We start from the raw sequence: 16,326 nt of genomic DNA, 5'->3' as shown, positions 1-16,326 counted from the left end.
GAGGGGGTGGGGCTTGGCCGCAGCATCGCTGCTCCGTACTCTAGTCTGGGCTCTGCCACACGGCGCGTAAGCCGCTGCGGCGTCTGGTGGGGCTGTAGGGGGCGCTCGCTCGCTCGCTGTGGCCGCGGGGCGGGGATGAGCGCAGCGGCAGTTAGACTGGCCGGGGGTTCGAGCCCCGCGCGCTCTACGTCGCTTGGCAACGAGCGGCTTCAGCATACGCAGAGCCCGCGCGTCTCTCCCGAGCGGCTGTCGCACTTCGCCCTGGGCGGAGCCTAGAGCTTCCCCGCTGAGAAGAGACGCGGGGGGGGGGGGGTCATGAAAAGGGTTTACCAATGAAGAGAAAGGCAGTCGGGGTTCATAATGTGTTCTCACACTCACGACACAAAAACAGGGTTAAGGCGTGAAACGAGCAGCTATAAGTCTAACTCTGCCACCAGGGGGTGCTTTATCACCCGGGAAGGACTCATTGCTGCCAGGAGCCAGCCTCAAAAAGGGCTCGAGCAAATTCCTGGAGGAAAAGGGCACAGATGGGCACTGAGCATGGGGCAGGGGCCTATTTGCCACTTGCAGGCCAGGGCCCACCCAATAAAACTAAAAGCCGCCTGGTCAGTGGCAGTTCTTGTGTTTCTATAGGACGGGTAGAAGAGAACAGCCTACTTGTATTTTTGCGAATTGCAATCTTTGGTCTCTACATAAATAATTGATGTATCACCACATCTCCCATATGTCCTTTGAAAAAGTGCTTATACCTCACCTTAATTAAGTTCCCACAAGGCTTTTGTGCCGTTTCTTTCTTTACAGATGCCAGTTTCATGAAAAGTTGATCACAAAAAAAGAATGCTGTGGTAATTGTCTTGCATTCCTGCAGGCCGCCTCTGAAAGGGTCCCCAAAGCTCTTGACCAAGCACTCTCTATATAGGGTCATTTTGTTCCCTACTGAAATGCAGATCTCTACGGTGGGACACTCCAGCTTTTTAACACCTTGTTGCAGCGTTTATTAGCGCAAATTATACAGAAAGCAAAGACTTTCAGATCCACCTGAAGTTTCAGTGAGCAGATGAAGGCAGAATATAATCATCAAAGCTGGAATGTAGCCACCATCAGGCTACCTTGGCATGAAGTGATGAGTCAGTTTTCACACTTCAACAAAGTAGTGCCTCTAGCAGAATATGTCCCCTTGCCACAATTTAATTAAGCAGGGAGAGCTCCTGCCCTCCTTTCATAACCACAGTCCCTGCCAGTACTACAAATCAAGATGCCAGCAGCTGATTCTTCATCTAGGACTTGGAACTGAGCTGTCCTGGTAGCAAAGAGGTAGTTAGACATGTTAGTCTGAAGTCAGTCAGAAGAAGGCAGACTAGACATCCACCTTTATAGATTAACTAAATAAGAAATATATCTAATTTAGTTATATATACATGGGGAGGGGGGAGTGCAAGCTTTCATGAACACAAATTCACTTCATCCGATGCTGTGAAAGGACATGTAGAAAGCAAAGTATAGAAAGGAGAGAGAAATTAGAATACAAAAGACAAGGGGGGGGGGCGGGGGGAGAGGAGAGAAATGGATTGAGAAACTTTCCGGATAGCCTGGCTCCTGCAGCAGTCTGATTTCTGTGTCATTTGGACCTGCTCTAACTAGGTTTAGGCACCAGCAGCTGCTCTACAACTGTGCTCCCACTGCGGCAGCTGATCTGGTGGCAGCACCCCGGCAAACATAAGAAACTGGGTGCGTCTACACAAGACTTCTACCGCAGAGCTGACTAATTAGCTCTGCAGTAAAACATCACCATCCGCACACAACCCTATTAGGTCACAGTATACTAATAAATGCCGCCACATAGTCTGGATAAACACAAGTACTACCCTGTGGTGGCGTTTCGTGTGCTGCAGTGCATGTGTAGACCATGACAGCACTGGCTGGGGTATGACAGTGCTTCAGCGCAGGTCTAGCCAGCCCGCAGCCATTGCACTGAAGCATGCTTACACCCCAGCCAGCCCCTCCCCAGCACAGAGTCCCAGGGCTGCTCTGATGGGGTTCCAGGTGCTGTCGAGAGGCTGGCTGAGGCATGAACAGCCCCCGAGTTGAAGCACCCTCATGCCTCAGCCAGGTCCCCCACAACACATGGAGCTCGATTGGAGCAGCCCTGGGCTGGCAAGGGACCCAGGGGGTTCCCCGTATAAGGCTCCATGTGTAAGGGTTGGTGGGGGACACTGGCTGAGGCATGAGGGTGCTTCAGCACAGGGCCTGCTCATGCCTCAGCCAGCTGCTCTGCAGCACATAGAGCCTTGGAGCAGCCTGTGGCTGGCAAGCTGACCCTCAGGGTCCCCTGCCAGCCCAGGCTGTTCCTACCAGGCTCCATGTGTTACACATGACTAAACTCCAGAGCAATACGCTCTGGAGTTTTTTGCTTCTGTGTGCACATTCAAATTGCACGCACGGGAGCAAAAAAACTCCAGAGCAATAAACTCCAGGAGTTTATTTGTGTGCATTAATTACACATGTAGATGAACCTACCATGCAACAGAGGCCCAGCCCAGGGCAGAGTCTCTTTTTTCCTGCCTTGCTGGCTACCCACAGAAGGGAGCAAGAGTGGTGGGTGCCCCTGATCCCTCTGAAGCCACAGGCCAGTTTCTTGGCAATAACACTCAAGTTAGGCCCAATCTAACACAGGCCAAATCCCTACCTCCACCTCAACTCATTTGTCTACTAGAGCCTGAGCCTCAACACCACCAGGAATCTTCAGCAGGGGGTGTAGGGGTGAAGCCAAAAAAAGAAAGAGGGCAGCAAGATGCTTTGCGGCAGTCACAAGAATCACAGCAGGGATGTGGCGGGAAAGGAACTGCAGGCAGCCAGAGTAGGAGAGGGGAAAGCCCCTCTCCTAGAAAGAGTTTCTGACAAAACGAGACCCTTCCAAGTCTGTGGTGCTGCTTTGTGCTTAGGACCATCATCACCTGGTAAGATGCACTGTCAAACCACACAAGTGCATAGGACTGAGCTGGTTCATTCCATTCAGAAGAGATAGCACAGGAAAGAATTCCATGAGAATCAATAAAGAAACCAACAGTGACCAACAGATTGGAAAGGTCTGCAGACAACCTAATCTCTGGGGGAAAGAGATGATGGGCTCCCATTGGTTTGGATGTGACCCAAGCTGCAGCTCTTGGTGCAGCTGGAGTTGCAAGAGCTGCCAATCTGGGGTCATCTTTTCACAGTAGAATCCTCTGTTTAATCATAAAAAAGTGCACAAGGGGCATGCCAGTTAGGGGCCCTCACCTCTAAATAACATGCTGGCATGCAGGAAGTTTGGTACCCGGGACAAAGCCCACAGCAGCAGCCTGCCCTTGCCCTGCGCATGGATCCAGGGGGCACATGCCCCCGCCATGCTTGCCCAGGAATGCATGCAGTGGTGGGAGCCACCCTCCTCCCATCCCACACACCCCCAAATGAGCTGCTCATGGCTCCATCCCTCTCCCTCCACCACTGGGCAGCGCCTGTCAGCACCCATCCAGTTTGGTACCCAGGATGGTTGCCCTACTCGCCCCTGCCCCTTGCTACAGCACTGTATGGTGGGATGGAGCCAGGTCCCCAGGGAACTTCAGACTGACATTCCCCTCTTCTTTCTGCTGTCTCTCCAGTCCCAACTTCCTCACACCCCTCTCCTCAGAAGTTACTTGCAAAAGCAGCATCATTCTGCATTTGTGCTGTCTTCTACTGCAATTCTTGCTTGGTTTATAACAGGGGTGGGCAAAATGCAGCCCGCATGCGCCCCTGGTTTATAACCTCAGTAGATCAAACTAGTTCACCACATGGGTAGAAACCAAGATGACACTTACTAGTTCTGCCAAGTGTCTGAGACTAGGAGCCCTGTACTGTCAGATATGCCATTTTTCACAGGGGACATCAAACTAACACCCTGATCTCATGTGGCTTTTCTCTGACTATCAGCATACTGCATCTAGTGTTCCACCAAATTCCAATACACCCAAGTTCTGCCTCTCAGTGACAGCTGCATTTTTAACCGGAGGCCAAGTTCTTCACTTCCTGTCCTAAACTTCTGCATAGCAATGTCCTTGGATTGCTGCTATCTTCCGTACAGGGAGCTACTTTTTAGCAATCAGTCACAATCCTCAAGCAGTCTTAAGGTACCACACAGCAAATAATTGAAGCTTTAAACACACAATAAATAAATAGCAAATCATAAGAGAAACAAACAATAACCCACTGTTTAAGAGACCCAGGCAATCCGAAACCAGCTGCAATAGAACCTCAGCAGTGCAGCACCCAAGAGAGAGGGCAGGCAGTAGTTTGTTTTTTCTAAAAGTTTTGCTCAGGTCTTCCCCAGCCTTTGCAGCTTTCCAGTGGGAGTCCTGGCTGCTAAGGAAAGCTCTAGAGTATGGACCCAGTCACTTTATTAGCTAGGGTCATCCAGACGGAGGCTTGTGTTTACTATTAAGATCTGAGCCCTTAATTCCTTCCAACTGGGAGGACAGAGCTCCCACCCCATGAGGCAGTCTCAGCTATTCTCAGTGAAGCAGGATTTCAAGGCCAGTAAACTCCACCACTGAAGTGGTGTATTGTATCTGCACACTAGAAAGAACCTGGTAATCTGGCCCCTTCCAACGGAGTGGGAGCTGTTTATAGCGTAGCTGCCATAATGTGCATGTCTTGTTTCACAATCAGTAAAGAACCTGGATGCAGCGACAGGACAGAATGTGCCCTGAAGCATCAGTTGCCATGTCTGCTCAGCTGAGACAATACAACATATTCTTGCATAGAGCTTAACTGCTGTCTGCAGACATGAGGAAGGTGGGTGATGCAGGGAGCTGGAAGCCCCCCACCCTCTGCAGGGGACAGCCTGAATCAGAAGGGTTGGGGAGGCCCCATTCAGCAGACAGGGTGAAGCCCAGTCCCTACTTTCTTGCTCTCATCATAACTGCTCTAACTGGGCTTTCCAGTTTCTGCAAGAATAAATCCGTCACAAAGAACTAAAGGAAACTGGGAGATGCCCTTATCAAACTCTGTAACAGTTCTCCAGGATCAGCCACCCTTTCTTTGAAGTGCTACTCCAGCTGATTACAAACATGCTGATGGTCAGTCACAGACCCCCACCCCAGCTCTCTGCCCCTTTGTATTGTGTGGCAGTTTTAATACAGATTATTTTGGGTGAGGCTGGGGTACCACAGGCCTACAAAAGCATTATCAGTATTAACCAGGCTGATCCTACACCAGATAAATTAAAATAATGAGAAATCTGCATCAGACCACCTTCCTTCTGAGTCAAATTGGCTATATTTGCAAGATGGGTCCTGTTTATGCCGCTACCCTGTCAGGATCCCAGACACTTTCCTGCCATAAATTAGTGTTGTTTTTACCGGATGCCTTTGAAAGGTCCAGATTGCATTAGATCAGGGGTGGGCAATTATTTTGGCCTGAGGGCCACTTGGTGAGCGGTTGCAGGCTGGGTCAGCCTTCCCTCCCCGCAACGGCCCACCAAAACTCCCTAAGTGCCTAAGTGGCTCTGCTCCATGCTGGGCTGGGCAGGGAGCAGCATCTGGGAGTGGGATGGGCAGGCAGGGCCAGGATGGTGGGGCCATGATAGTGTGGGGCTGGGAGCCGGGGCCCAGGGCAGAGCCATGATCCGCTCCCCACACGTCCCTGTGACAGGTGCCGGTTCTGCGGGCAGGGGTGCACAGGGAGTGGATCGTGGCTCTGCCCTGGGCCCTGGCCCTGGCCCTGAGTTGTCACTGCCCAGAAATCCCGAGATCTCCATAGAGACTGGTGGGGTGCGTGGCCAGGTAGACAGGATGGGGCTGCGGGCAGACAGGAAGCGGTGTCCGGGAATGGGACAGGTGGGGCTGGGTTTGGGATCTTGGGGCAGTGACAGTGTGGGGTTGGGTCCAGGGCAGAGCTGCGATTCACTCCCTGCATGTCCCTGTCTGTGGAACTGGTGCCTGTCACAGGGACATTATGAGCAATGGATCACTGCTCTGACCCAGACCCCAGCCCTGCGCTGTCACAGCCCCAAGATCCTGGCCCTGCCCATCCTGCTCCCAGACACTGCTTCTGGCAGCCAACCCTGCCACCTGGCCGTGTACCCTGCCTGCATGAGTCCCACCCCCAGCAGTGCATGTGGGGTAGACAGGCCAGGGTGCCTAGGCAGCAAGGCCAGATCTGGCAGCACCAACAGCCAGATGGAGCCACTGCAGCAGCTGCTGGGAAGCAAGTCTGGTTTTATATCAGCTTTAGATAAAGCACCAAGAAGCCCTGCTGAAGCACCCAATCCATACAGACACTATGGACCCAAGTTGAACTAACATGCTGCTTCTTCCAGTAAAGCACATTGTTTGGGGGGGTTTTTTTGTGTCTGTCAGCAGCCACTACCTACCACAGCAAAACAGTTTAAGGAAAAGCCCATTGCAAAGGTTACCTCAGAGATGCTATGCAAACTAAACTGGAATGGCCATAATGGCCCAATACCTAGGAAACAGTGTTGGCTACCAGGAACAAGACAAAAAGAAGTGAAGCAGTATGGAGAGATGGGCAATGGGAGGCCAGTTTGATCAGAAACATCCTGACCTCAGGTAAAGACTCAACCTAAATAAAGGGGCCTTCAGGTATCCTCACCAAGACCATTTCCTCTCTGCCTTTCTTTCATTTACTTTCGGAGGATGTCAGGTCAAGTTCCAGCATCCCACTAGTTTCATATTCATCTATGTTAAATTGTCTCCATCCCTGAAGTGTAGATCCCCACAGGGACGGTCCCTTTCATTGTTTGACATTATGATGTAGTGGCCCACTCCAGAAGAAAAGGGATAAAGCAGAACAGAGATGTGGAAGGGGTTTTCCTTCAGATGAATGTTTATTGCACCACAAGACAAAAGCATTATTAATGTAGACAGCAGCCCTCCAAAGGGCAAAGTCATGTCACAAGAGTATCCACAGTACTGCACTTAAGTGATACAATAGGTTTCTAAGAAGATGAACCCCTCCAAGGCTTTCGTCACTTGTTTGGCCTGCCAGGAGCACACTAAGCCTGACAGCTCTGCTTAGGGGAAGGGAAATTCAACCTAACCTTCTCTCAAAGCTGCAGCCAGAGGTGACTGGTGCCTCCTGAGTCTGGGGGGGACACCTGCAGACGCCTCCGGCAGCATTGGTGGAGCTGGTGAGCTCCCGCAGACGTGTTGGCAGTGGAGATGGCCCGGTCAGGGAGGTTGGGAGGCACGTGCTACACGTCACCTCTGGCTGCAGTCTCAGGGCCCTAACTAAAAAAGGCAGAAGGGAGGCAAACCTATCTTGTTACTGAACTCTGGGACCCCCCTCCCTGACCGTTTTCCCCCAGTGAGAGTTTAGTCGTTATAAGGTTGGCTACGTGATGTTTTATATGGAAGTCTGAGCAAAAAAAAGCCAGTGTTTATTGCTTTGAACAAAGTGGTTTAGAGTCAAAATCAGAAACCTGAAATTGCTGTCTCTCTACAGAGAATAAATCCAGGCTCAACAGCTTGTGTGGATTAGCCAGTGTAATGTTTGTATACATCAACCTCAATGTAATATCCTTACACCCATGCCAGCATGCCTTTGGAAGGCAGGAAAAGAGGTGAGAAGTAGGAGTTCTGGAAGAGGCTGTTTGGGATGAGTTTCCATTATCTGGTCCTGATCATGTTTCATAAATGTTAGGATCGGAAGGAACCTATTAGATCATGGAGTCTGACCCCCTGCCCTGGGCAGGAGTAAATGCTGGGGTCAGATCCAATCTCCTTTTAAATACCTCCAAGGAAGGGGACAGCACCACCTCCCTTGGAAGCCTATTCCATATTTTGGCAACCCTCACTGTAAAGAATTTTTTTCCTGATGTCCAATCTGAATTTGCTGTCTTCCAGTTTTTGGCATTATTTCTAGTTACCCTGACAGGTGCCCTGGTAAACATTGTATCCCCAACTTCTTGCGGCACCCCCCGCCGAATGAGTTTGTAGGCAGCCACGAGATTACCTTTCAGCCTCCTCTTGCAGAGGCTGAAGAGGTTCAGGTCTCCCAATTGGTCCACATAGGGTTTTTTTTGCAGGCCTTTAACCACAAGTGGCCTCCTCGTAACCCTCTCCAGGCCATCCACATCCCTTCTTAAGTGTGGTGCCCAAAACTGGACACAGTACTCCAGCTGCGGCCTGACCAATGCCGCATAGACAGGAAGTATCACCTCCCTAGGCCAGTTTGTGATGCAAGAAAGAGTGCGGTTAGCTTTACTTATTACTTCATCACACTAGTGATTTGTGTTCATTTTGGAGTTGACTACGACTCTGAGATCCCTTTCTGTAGTTGTGCTACTTAGAATGGTACCTCCCAGGCTTCCCAGTGGGGAATTTAAGTTTGGATTCAGAGGAACCAAGTAAAAGGAAACCCCGTTCAAGCTATTCCCCCCCTGACTCACATCATTATGAAGTGAAACAGTCCCTTGGCAGCTGAGGTCATACTTAACACAAGTGAGCACAGGGAACCTTGTAGGCAGGGAGACAGACTAACTGGAGGCTTGAAGAAGAAGATCCTAGGGACATGCTTCCCATCTGATTCAGAAGGACAGATTAAAAGAATTAAATCTGTCCAGCTTTTTTTCCAGTGTCCACCTGGGGGTCCTAGAAAGTGGAATGGGTGAATAACATAAGATTAGACTACAGCAGTCTGATACAGGTGAATATTGACTGTCTAGGATAAAATGAGAGGTGAACAGAACATTCAATCAGATATTTTCCTATGGTTTGGAACATGGTGACTGAGAACTAAGCATGTGTTTCAGTGCAAATGCTATGTGCAGAAAGAGACCAAGGAAGGCTTGGAAGGAGCTTGCTTCTCTTGAGTTCTTCAGGAGTTCTCAAACTGGAGAGGACAGTAAAATTACATACAGTTTGGGGGCGGGGGTCCCTTGTTCTGACAGCTTTCCGATGTCAGGGATCCTGATTCAAGGTGACATTGCCTTTTGGTGATGAGATACACCAAAGTGATAGGGGTTGTTTTAAAGGGGCCCAAGGTATGTAGCAATGGACCACAAGATGAAAGTAAACAGTAGGGAATAAAGTCAAGAAACACTCCTAACAGCAAGCTCTTGAACTATGTAATACCTCCTATAGTAGTTGCTGCCTCCTGAGATACACTTAGACCTGAGCCCTGCATTGGTTGACCAAGGATGGTAGAAAACACAGGAGAACAAAATGACTGACTGACCCTTTTCCATCTCTAAATTTCTGACTATTGGAAATTCCCCTGCTACTCAGCTTCCTAGAGAGGACCCTCTCACTAAGTGGAGTTAGAAAGTAATTGTCCCAGCTGTCTGCCCTTCCCCTTGGGAAACTCTGAATTTAATCAATCTCACAATCAGGTGGGATTAAATGTTATATAACTGGGCAAAAAGGCCAACCTAACCTAGATGTTTCCTTTGTTCCTTTGTTCTACGACTCATCATAATTAGGCCTACATCAGTCACCCTAAGTAATTAGCCCCAATCCTAGTGCTTACATCCAGCACATTTTATTTTATCAAATTTCCTCCACCATTAGTTAACACTTCAATCACTACTCATTAATCAGCCCTTTCCATCCCCTTGTCCTTGTTGCTTTGAACGATGGCATGGACCTCAGGACAATGCAGGATCCCAGTTTCAAGTCACCAATGCCACATAGAGGGAGGCCATCCTGAGTGATCCAGTTATGTGTCTGCATATTCAGCTCTAAATAATCTCCTTATGCCACTGGAAATGTGCATATAGTATGCAAACTCCTCCCACAAGGGTCTCACTTATCTGATGTACTGTCCCTTATCTCCCCAGGGCATTTGCAGCTATTGTCACTTCCCAGGTTCCCTCCTCCTCCTGGCTATTTGTGCGCATTTGAGTTACCTTTCCTAGGCTCCAAGCTGAATCTCATTCTGCAGTATCCTGCCCATGTTTCTAACCTCACTAGCATGTTTTAAAGTGCTCAGTGAGGTTCACAGCTTCTCCCCATTTCACATATCTTAGCAGACACATTTTTAGCAAACTTTACCTGCCTCTCCAGCTTGAGATGTGCCTGCCATGGCTTTGTCTTCTGCTGGTCAGAGGCACTAATGAATGAATTAAAGGCCAACATTACCTCTCCATTGGAATGAATGAGTGTGCTGCTGGCTGGGTTGCTGATTGCAGGCTCAGCAGGCCCCAAGACAACAGGAGGAAATTTACACCAACAGGTATGGAAACTTCCTTTTCTTTATGAACGAAATTCTTTGGTTATACCCATGTGCTCAGCTTCAGATGTGAGACTGAGGCCCATGTATAGTTGTGAAGAAACCTTTCAAATGGCACCTAAATGGAGCAATACCTAACCAAGTCTGCGAACAGCCTGCAGCAAGGCACTGAAATCTAATGATACACATTCATTGTTAGCAGTTAGCTATTCCCCCTCTGATTACTTTTAACTTCCAGCTCATGGGTGGATGCATCTGAAACTACCTCTAACTCTGCTAACAATCTGTGAGATGCAGCTATTCACTGTTGGTACAAAAGCCTGCAGCATCAAAGGTTAGGAGCAGTTGACAACAAACAAAAATCTCCATTGATCATGGAATGTCTTTTTCCCCACCTCCTGAATGGCATTTTTAAAAAATGGAATTAAATATGGGAGTGAACAGCACCATGGCTGGGCTCAACTTTTGAGGGCCAGAACAGGACTGTTCATTTCGTTTTTAAAATCAGTATTTTTTTAAATCAGTATCAGCAGCTGCCACAGAGTCCCAAGAGCCAAGTGGACAGAGCCATGACCTTCATACCCCATCCTGAAGCACATCCTCAGTTAGAATATGTTTTTTCCCTCGGGCATTAGGCAACAATGGAAATGCTCTCCTTCCACCAGGAAGCTGGTGGGAGCTGAGGTTCCTAAGGCCAATGTTAGTGTGAGTTTAGTCCACCAAAAGCAGAGGAAGGGGAGAGAAAATCTTCCCACTCTACAAAGCTCACCAGCCCTGATCTCTACTCCAGCTGCTTGGCTCACCCACTGATCAGATCTGCAGAGCCCAGAGAAACACTCAAGCTGCTATGTCCATATAGGGAAACATGGGTCTGGCCACAACAGTAGAAGATGGAACTGATGCGAAGAAAAAGGTGGGGGCAGCATAAAGACTCTTCTGAGAGTGAAAAGGGCCCTTCCCCTCATTTTTCACAAGGATGCAGTGTGCACTGGATGCACCCTTGGGGGTGGGAAGTGGAGTGCAAAGCCACCATGGACATCACAAAGGAAGCTCAGGCCAAGATGCTGTACTATATTTATTTAAAAAACACCAAATAAATAAGAAGAGAGATCAAAGACTCCGTCTCATTTCCAACCCCCATAGAAAGGCCCTGGAGTTATTGCTAGTGTAAACCCTCTATCATGGCTTCTCCATCACGTGGATGTGAGGGTGAGACAGCTGCAGAAATATCCCTGGAGAAAGACTGACCCAAGGGGCAGAGAGAACTTGCCAGCCCATTCACTATATCTGCATCCTCCAGGTCCTCCTTTCTAGGTTTCGTGCCATGCCCAGCACAGCTATTAGGAAGTGTCCCTTACCTGGCAGAGACAGAGGATAGCATCTTACAGTACCCTGTCTCTTGGGGCAATGAATTGCTATGAGGCCCACCTGTTACCACCCTTGGTCTTACTGTTAGAGAGAAAATTTGATGCTACAGAAGACACTGAACAGACTGCCCTGCAGCTGAAGCATCTGGTGGCCTTGGACCAGCCTTCAAGGGAGCCCTGTCCCAAAAGTGCCTGCCCATGACCTGCCCCCTCAGCAAGAGCAGCAGTTCTTTCTTCCCCTACAACTTTTCCCTGTTGAGTTGAGGGGCATTCATGTTCTTCTCTCCCCATCACCCTTCCTTATCCATCATGTCTGTCTTTCAGGCCACCTTCAAAAGCCTCCCCCAAAGAAACAATGGCAGCCCAGGGTCCCCATTCACCAGGGCAGAAAGGGATCCATGCATGCAGAAGTGATAAATTATTTGTCCACAGCTGGAGACTGAGGATTGAAGCAAACCAGATGAGTCCCAGGAGGCAGCCCTTTGTTCTGCTCTGGAAGGGGTGGGACTGAAGACAGCGCTAGGCCTGTTTTCCCCCCACATGCACATTTGAGGTCTTCCACAGCAATGCTAAGCCTGGGCTCTTCTTCTAGTCACACAGCCTCTCCCATGTACTGTAACCAGACAGACTCTGGAGGGGCCTGGGTAAGAGTCCTTCAGCATTTCTTACCGCAGAAGCTGCTCAAAGGCCTATGTCACTTGCACACATATCTCTCCACTGTCCGTTCACATTTCTTGCAAGTCACATAGCAGCACCAGTGGTACTTGCAGTGGCACCTCTCCACCACAATCTCAGTGTAGGCATTGTATCCACGCCCACAACACATCAGATTGCAGCTGTCGCTGCTCACAGATGTCTTGTTGCACTGCCTGCAAAGGGAAAGGAGATGATGGAGGAGTCAAGAATACAGTGGAGCAGCAGCATTAAGGTGCTAGTCATGGCATACTTAGGGACAGGGGTGAGTCAGAGTAGGCATCTGACTAGCCTTCATGGAAAGCTACCCAGAGGCACTGGGGGACAGTCCTGGGGGAGGGGCGGGGGGCTGCTTCTCTGGATGAAGTTCCATGGTGGTCTCCCAGGGCATACGGATCCCATCTTATACCAAGTATGAAATTCCCACTGACTCAGAGCAAGGTGAATAATTTTCCTCTTTGACTCCACTCCCAGACTAGTAAGCTCTTGTGCCTCAGAGCAGGGCTGGGCAGTGCCAAACTGGAATGCAGAAGGCACTCACCACCCTGTACCTAAGCAGCATTAAAAAACACACACACTCAGTAAAACACCTATTGAACTGAAGAATGCTTCCTCCCTACAAGCCTCCACCCCAGGGTTTAGTCTCAGCCCTAATGAAATAGATGATAGTGAAATGGATGGGGTCCAATCTAAACTACTGGAAATCCCAGGGAAGATAGAACTATATGGGTTGGGTCTTTGCTCCAACTTTTAGATCTTCCTCCTCTGCTAAACCCTCTTCAGGTCAGCTACATGATTCACCTTGAGCAGGGAACACGGTGGATCTAGATAATTTATTAAAGCAGATGTATGCAGATTGCAGTATCTTGTAATTGGAGCAGCCTCGCTCCCTTGCACTCAAACTGTCTGCATGGCATAGCCTCTGGATTATAGCAGAGATTGTCATTCAGGCAGGTGTTTAAAGAGAAAGGCTTCTAAGTTGAACTACAGAGGCTGAATGGGAGCTCTGGGTGTTAAGAGTCTGAGCTGTATAACACAGGAAGCTAGAGCATCTAGAACTGTTGCTTACCGGTCCTGAGTCCCCAGAGACCCCAGCTGGGGATTCTTTGTGCAGTAGTCTGGAGAACTGACTAGATAAACCAGCTCTGTCTCTTGCACTGGCCTGATGTCCAGTTCTCTGGGTACCAGCTGCTTCCTGGTACCCACGTACCGGTGGGTCACCTTGGTGGCTGCCAGGTACTTAGCCTTGAGGTCAGCAGCAATTTTACCCATATCTAGAAGCCCTTTCCAACAGGTCTTAACTGAGCAGGAGCCAGACATGCCATGGCATTTACACTTGGTCTCCAGGGAGTCCATCAATACCTGGAAAAGAAATAAAATAAATAAATCAATCAGAGCAATATGTCCAGGCTGGGATTCAGCCATTTCTGCCTGAGCCACACCTCCTAGTGGGGTATTCAGAAGAAGATCCACAGGAGGCTTCAGGATGAGAAAAAACCCAACCATCCATTGCCAGTCATGAAGCCTCATCTCACTTCCTCTAGGTGATGCCTTCCTCCATTTCTGCATCAAGACTGACACTGTGACCCAAAGCTCACTTATTCTGGCTTCCTTGCCATATGAGAAGAGAGTGGCCATTAGGACAAATGCCACCAGTAATTTTGCTAAGGGGCCTGAAGTTACCTACCCTCATTCAGAAGTGTGGCACAGAGATGGCAATTCACCATATTGATTCAAGCAGCTTGCCTGCATATCAAGATCTATGTAGTCTTTGCATATCACTCTCCATACAGCAGCTGCCATCTGCTGTATTCATGCACATCAAATGCTGTCCTCAGGCTCCTGACTAATTGTGAGCAATGCCCTTTGTTGGATGGTGTTTGCTATCAGCACAGAAGAGGACAAGGGGTCTGCGGAGAAGCTCAGATTAGCTCCAAGGGTAAAGTACAAAGCCAGTTCCAGCCTCCACATCCATTGTGGGGATATAAGGAGAGAGCAATAAGAGATTAGGAAGCAAGCACTTTTGTCTGCTTCTGTAACGTGTGGGGGAGACCTTTGTTATGAAGTTACTTTACTCCTTCAGTTGCCCCCAGAGTTTATTCATGAGCAGTCTCCCAAGAGTCTGCACCCCTTCTCAGAACAGCTCAGCTGGAACCATCCCTGTTCTCTTAAAAGAAGCACCCCTGTTGTGGTGGTTTCCTTTGCCAGTTTGAGTATCTCGTGACCATACTCACCTGTCGACCTACTGCACTGTTATGTAGATTCATAAGCCTGGTAGCTTGTGTCCCCGATCTGCTGGACTTCATGGAACCATCTGCAAAGGCAGAACCCATCTGGAGGCCATAGCGGAGGTTATCTCCACAGCCACCCCATTTGAAGTCAGGCCCAGGGACCTCAGCTGGGAAAGATCCGCAAGAACAGATCGGCAGCTCTCCAGAGGCACAGGCCTGGGCGATGGAATGACTGACAGTGGCGGCAGCCAATGCATAGACAAAGGCAGATTCCCTGGTCCCTGTAAAGAAGGTGGGGGGGAAAAAATCAGTGTCCTGGAGCCCAGAAACAACAAGGTAAAGTGGTTCCTGTGTCACAGAGCAAGTCATTTAATAGCCAGAACCCTCCCTGCCTTGTACTTATATGAGTGAGGCTGACTGGCAAATTTTGGAAAGATTACAATATGGACCCTAGCAGCACAAGAACAAGTGGAGTTCTCAATGTAGGGTGGGGAGGCGGGAAGGACACTGCTTTTTCTGGCTGTAGCCCTGATGGGCTGAAAGTGGGGAATGGCTGGTAGTTCCACGGGCACCTTTGCCGGGGAGTGCTGATTAAGTACAGCTTTTCTCAGGCAAGGCTTTCAGAGCACTCAGCACAATGATTGAGGGCATCGCACAAACTCCTAAAACTCTGGTGTAGATTAGCAATGTTCTCCACTTCACAGAAAGAGAAAGCAAGGTGCTGGGTGGGGGGAGGGAGCGATTCCTCTCAGTCACACCAGCAGCCGCATGAGGAGAACACTGGACTATAAACTCTGAAGGCTTTGCTTTAGCCGCTGAACTACATCTCTGACAGCCGGCCAGGCACAGATTCTCTATTTCTTTTATGACAGCAACTGGAGACCTGCCTTTCCCCCAAATAGGGCTCATTGCTCCCCCTGCCCCAACATTTTGAAGATGGGGCACTGCCAGTCCCTTCTAAATGGGCTTGCTTTACTTTTTAGCACTCTCCTTTACCAATTACGAGATGCCTTTTTGTGCCCCCTTCTGTGCACTCCTTTCTGGTCCTACTTTTGCCCTTTACTTCCCTGTGAAATTAGCTTTCCCCTCATCCCAGAGCCTCCAGCAGCTTGCTCCCCTCTCTCCCTCTTTTTTTTTATGTGGTAGTTGAGGTCTGTCACTCCTTCCACAGATGGTAACGGTTACTCTGCCATCTCCGCGTGCTCTAGGACTGATTCTGGTACCAGTTACAATAGTGTAACACCTTCTCCAATTCCAGTGACCTCTGTGCGGCCGAAGTAAGAATATGGTCCGCTGCCGATGATGGAAATTTCGCATGTGAAAACTGCTGGACTGGGTGAGTGGGAAAACTGTCACAACCAAAGGATTTAGATGATGGTTGCATGGGATGGTTTGGATAGGGGCGATCCTGGCTCCGACGGCGTTGGACTAGAGGACCTCTGGAGGTCCCTTCCTGCCCCACTTCTCTCCGACTATGACTGCAGGGCCACAACAGCATTAAACCCCCAACATGATGGGGGGGGCTTTACCTTTGCTGAGGTCGGGGCCGAAGGCGGGCGCGAGGCGGATGGAGGAGCAGTTCCACCTCATATCGGAGAAGGTTTTCTGGCAGACGCTCTTGGTCTCCTGGGCCGCCTGGACGATGCTGGGCATGAGCTCCAGGTTCCTCCGGCAGAGCTGGAGCTGGTCGGGCACCAGCCCCTCCAGCAGCTTGCAGTGCTGCGTCTGGTTCCAGCCCACCCTGCTGCCGTTGAGGGCCAGGCCCCTGGCGGGAGAGAGGGAAGAGCCGGTGAAGAGGACGGCGGCGCCCCGGAGCAGAGCGAGCAGCC

The 16,326-nt window shown here is 49.7% G+C and overlaps 1 protein-coding gene across 1 annotated transcript; it reads right to left on the bottom strand.

Annotated features, from left to right (window-relative positions):
- Positions 1-11,262: 11,262 nt before the first annotated feature.
- LOC109300316 (protein Wnt-11b-like) lies at positions 11,263-16,312 on the bottom strand (the record flags this gene model as incomplete). Its single annotated transcript, XM_019520999.1, has 4 exons — positions 11,263-12,442; positions 13,336-13,628; positions 14,501-14,778; positions 16,027-16,312. Coding segments are annotated over 4 exons (1,032 nt in total), but the record flags the coding sequence as incomplete, so codon positions are not given.
- Between the last annotated feature and the right edge of the window lie 14 nt (positions 16,313-16,326).

This window comes from Gavialis gangeticus, unplaced genomic scaffold, assembly GCF_001723915.1.
Source record: "Gavialis gangeticus isolate Ggan-Ray unplaced genomic scaffold, GavGan_comp1, whole genome shotgun sequence".
In the NCBI taxonomy this organism is placed as follows: domain Eukaryota; kingdom Metazoa; phylum Chordata; order Crocodylia; family Gavialidae; genus Gavialis; species Gavialis gangeticus.
The sequence above is the reverse complement of the archived record's forward strand: the minus strand, read 5'-3'. Positions and strand labels throughout refer to the sequence as shown.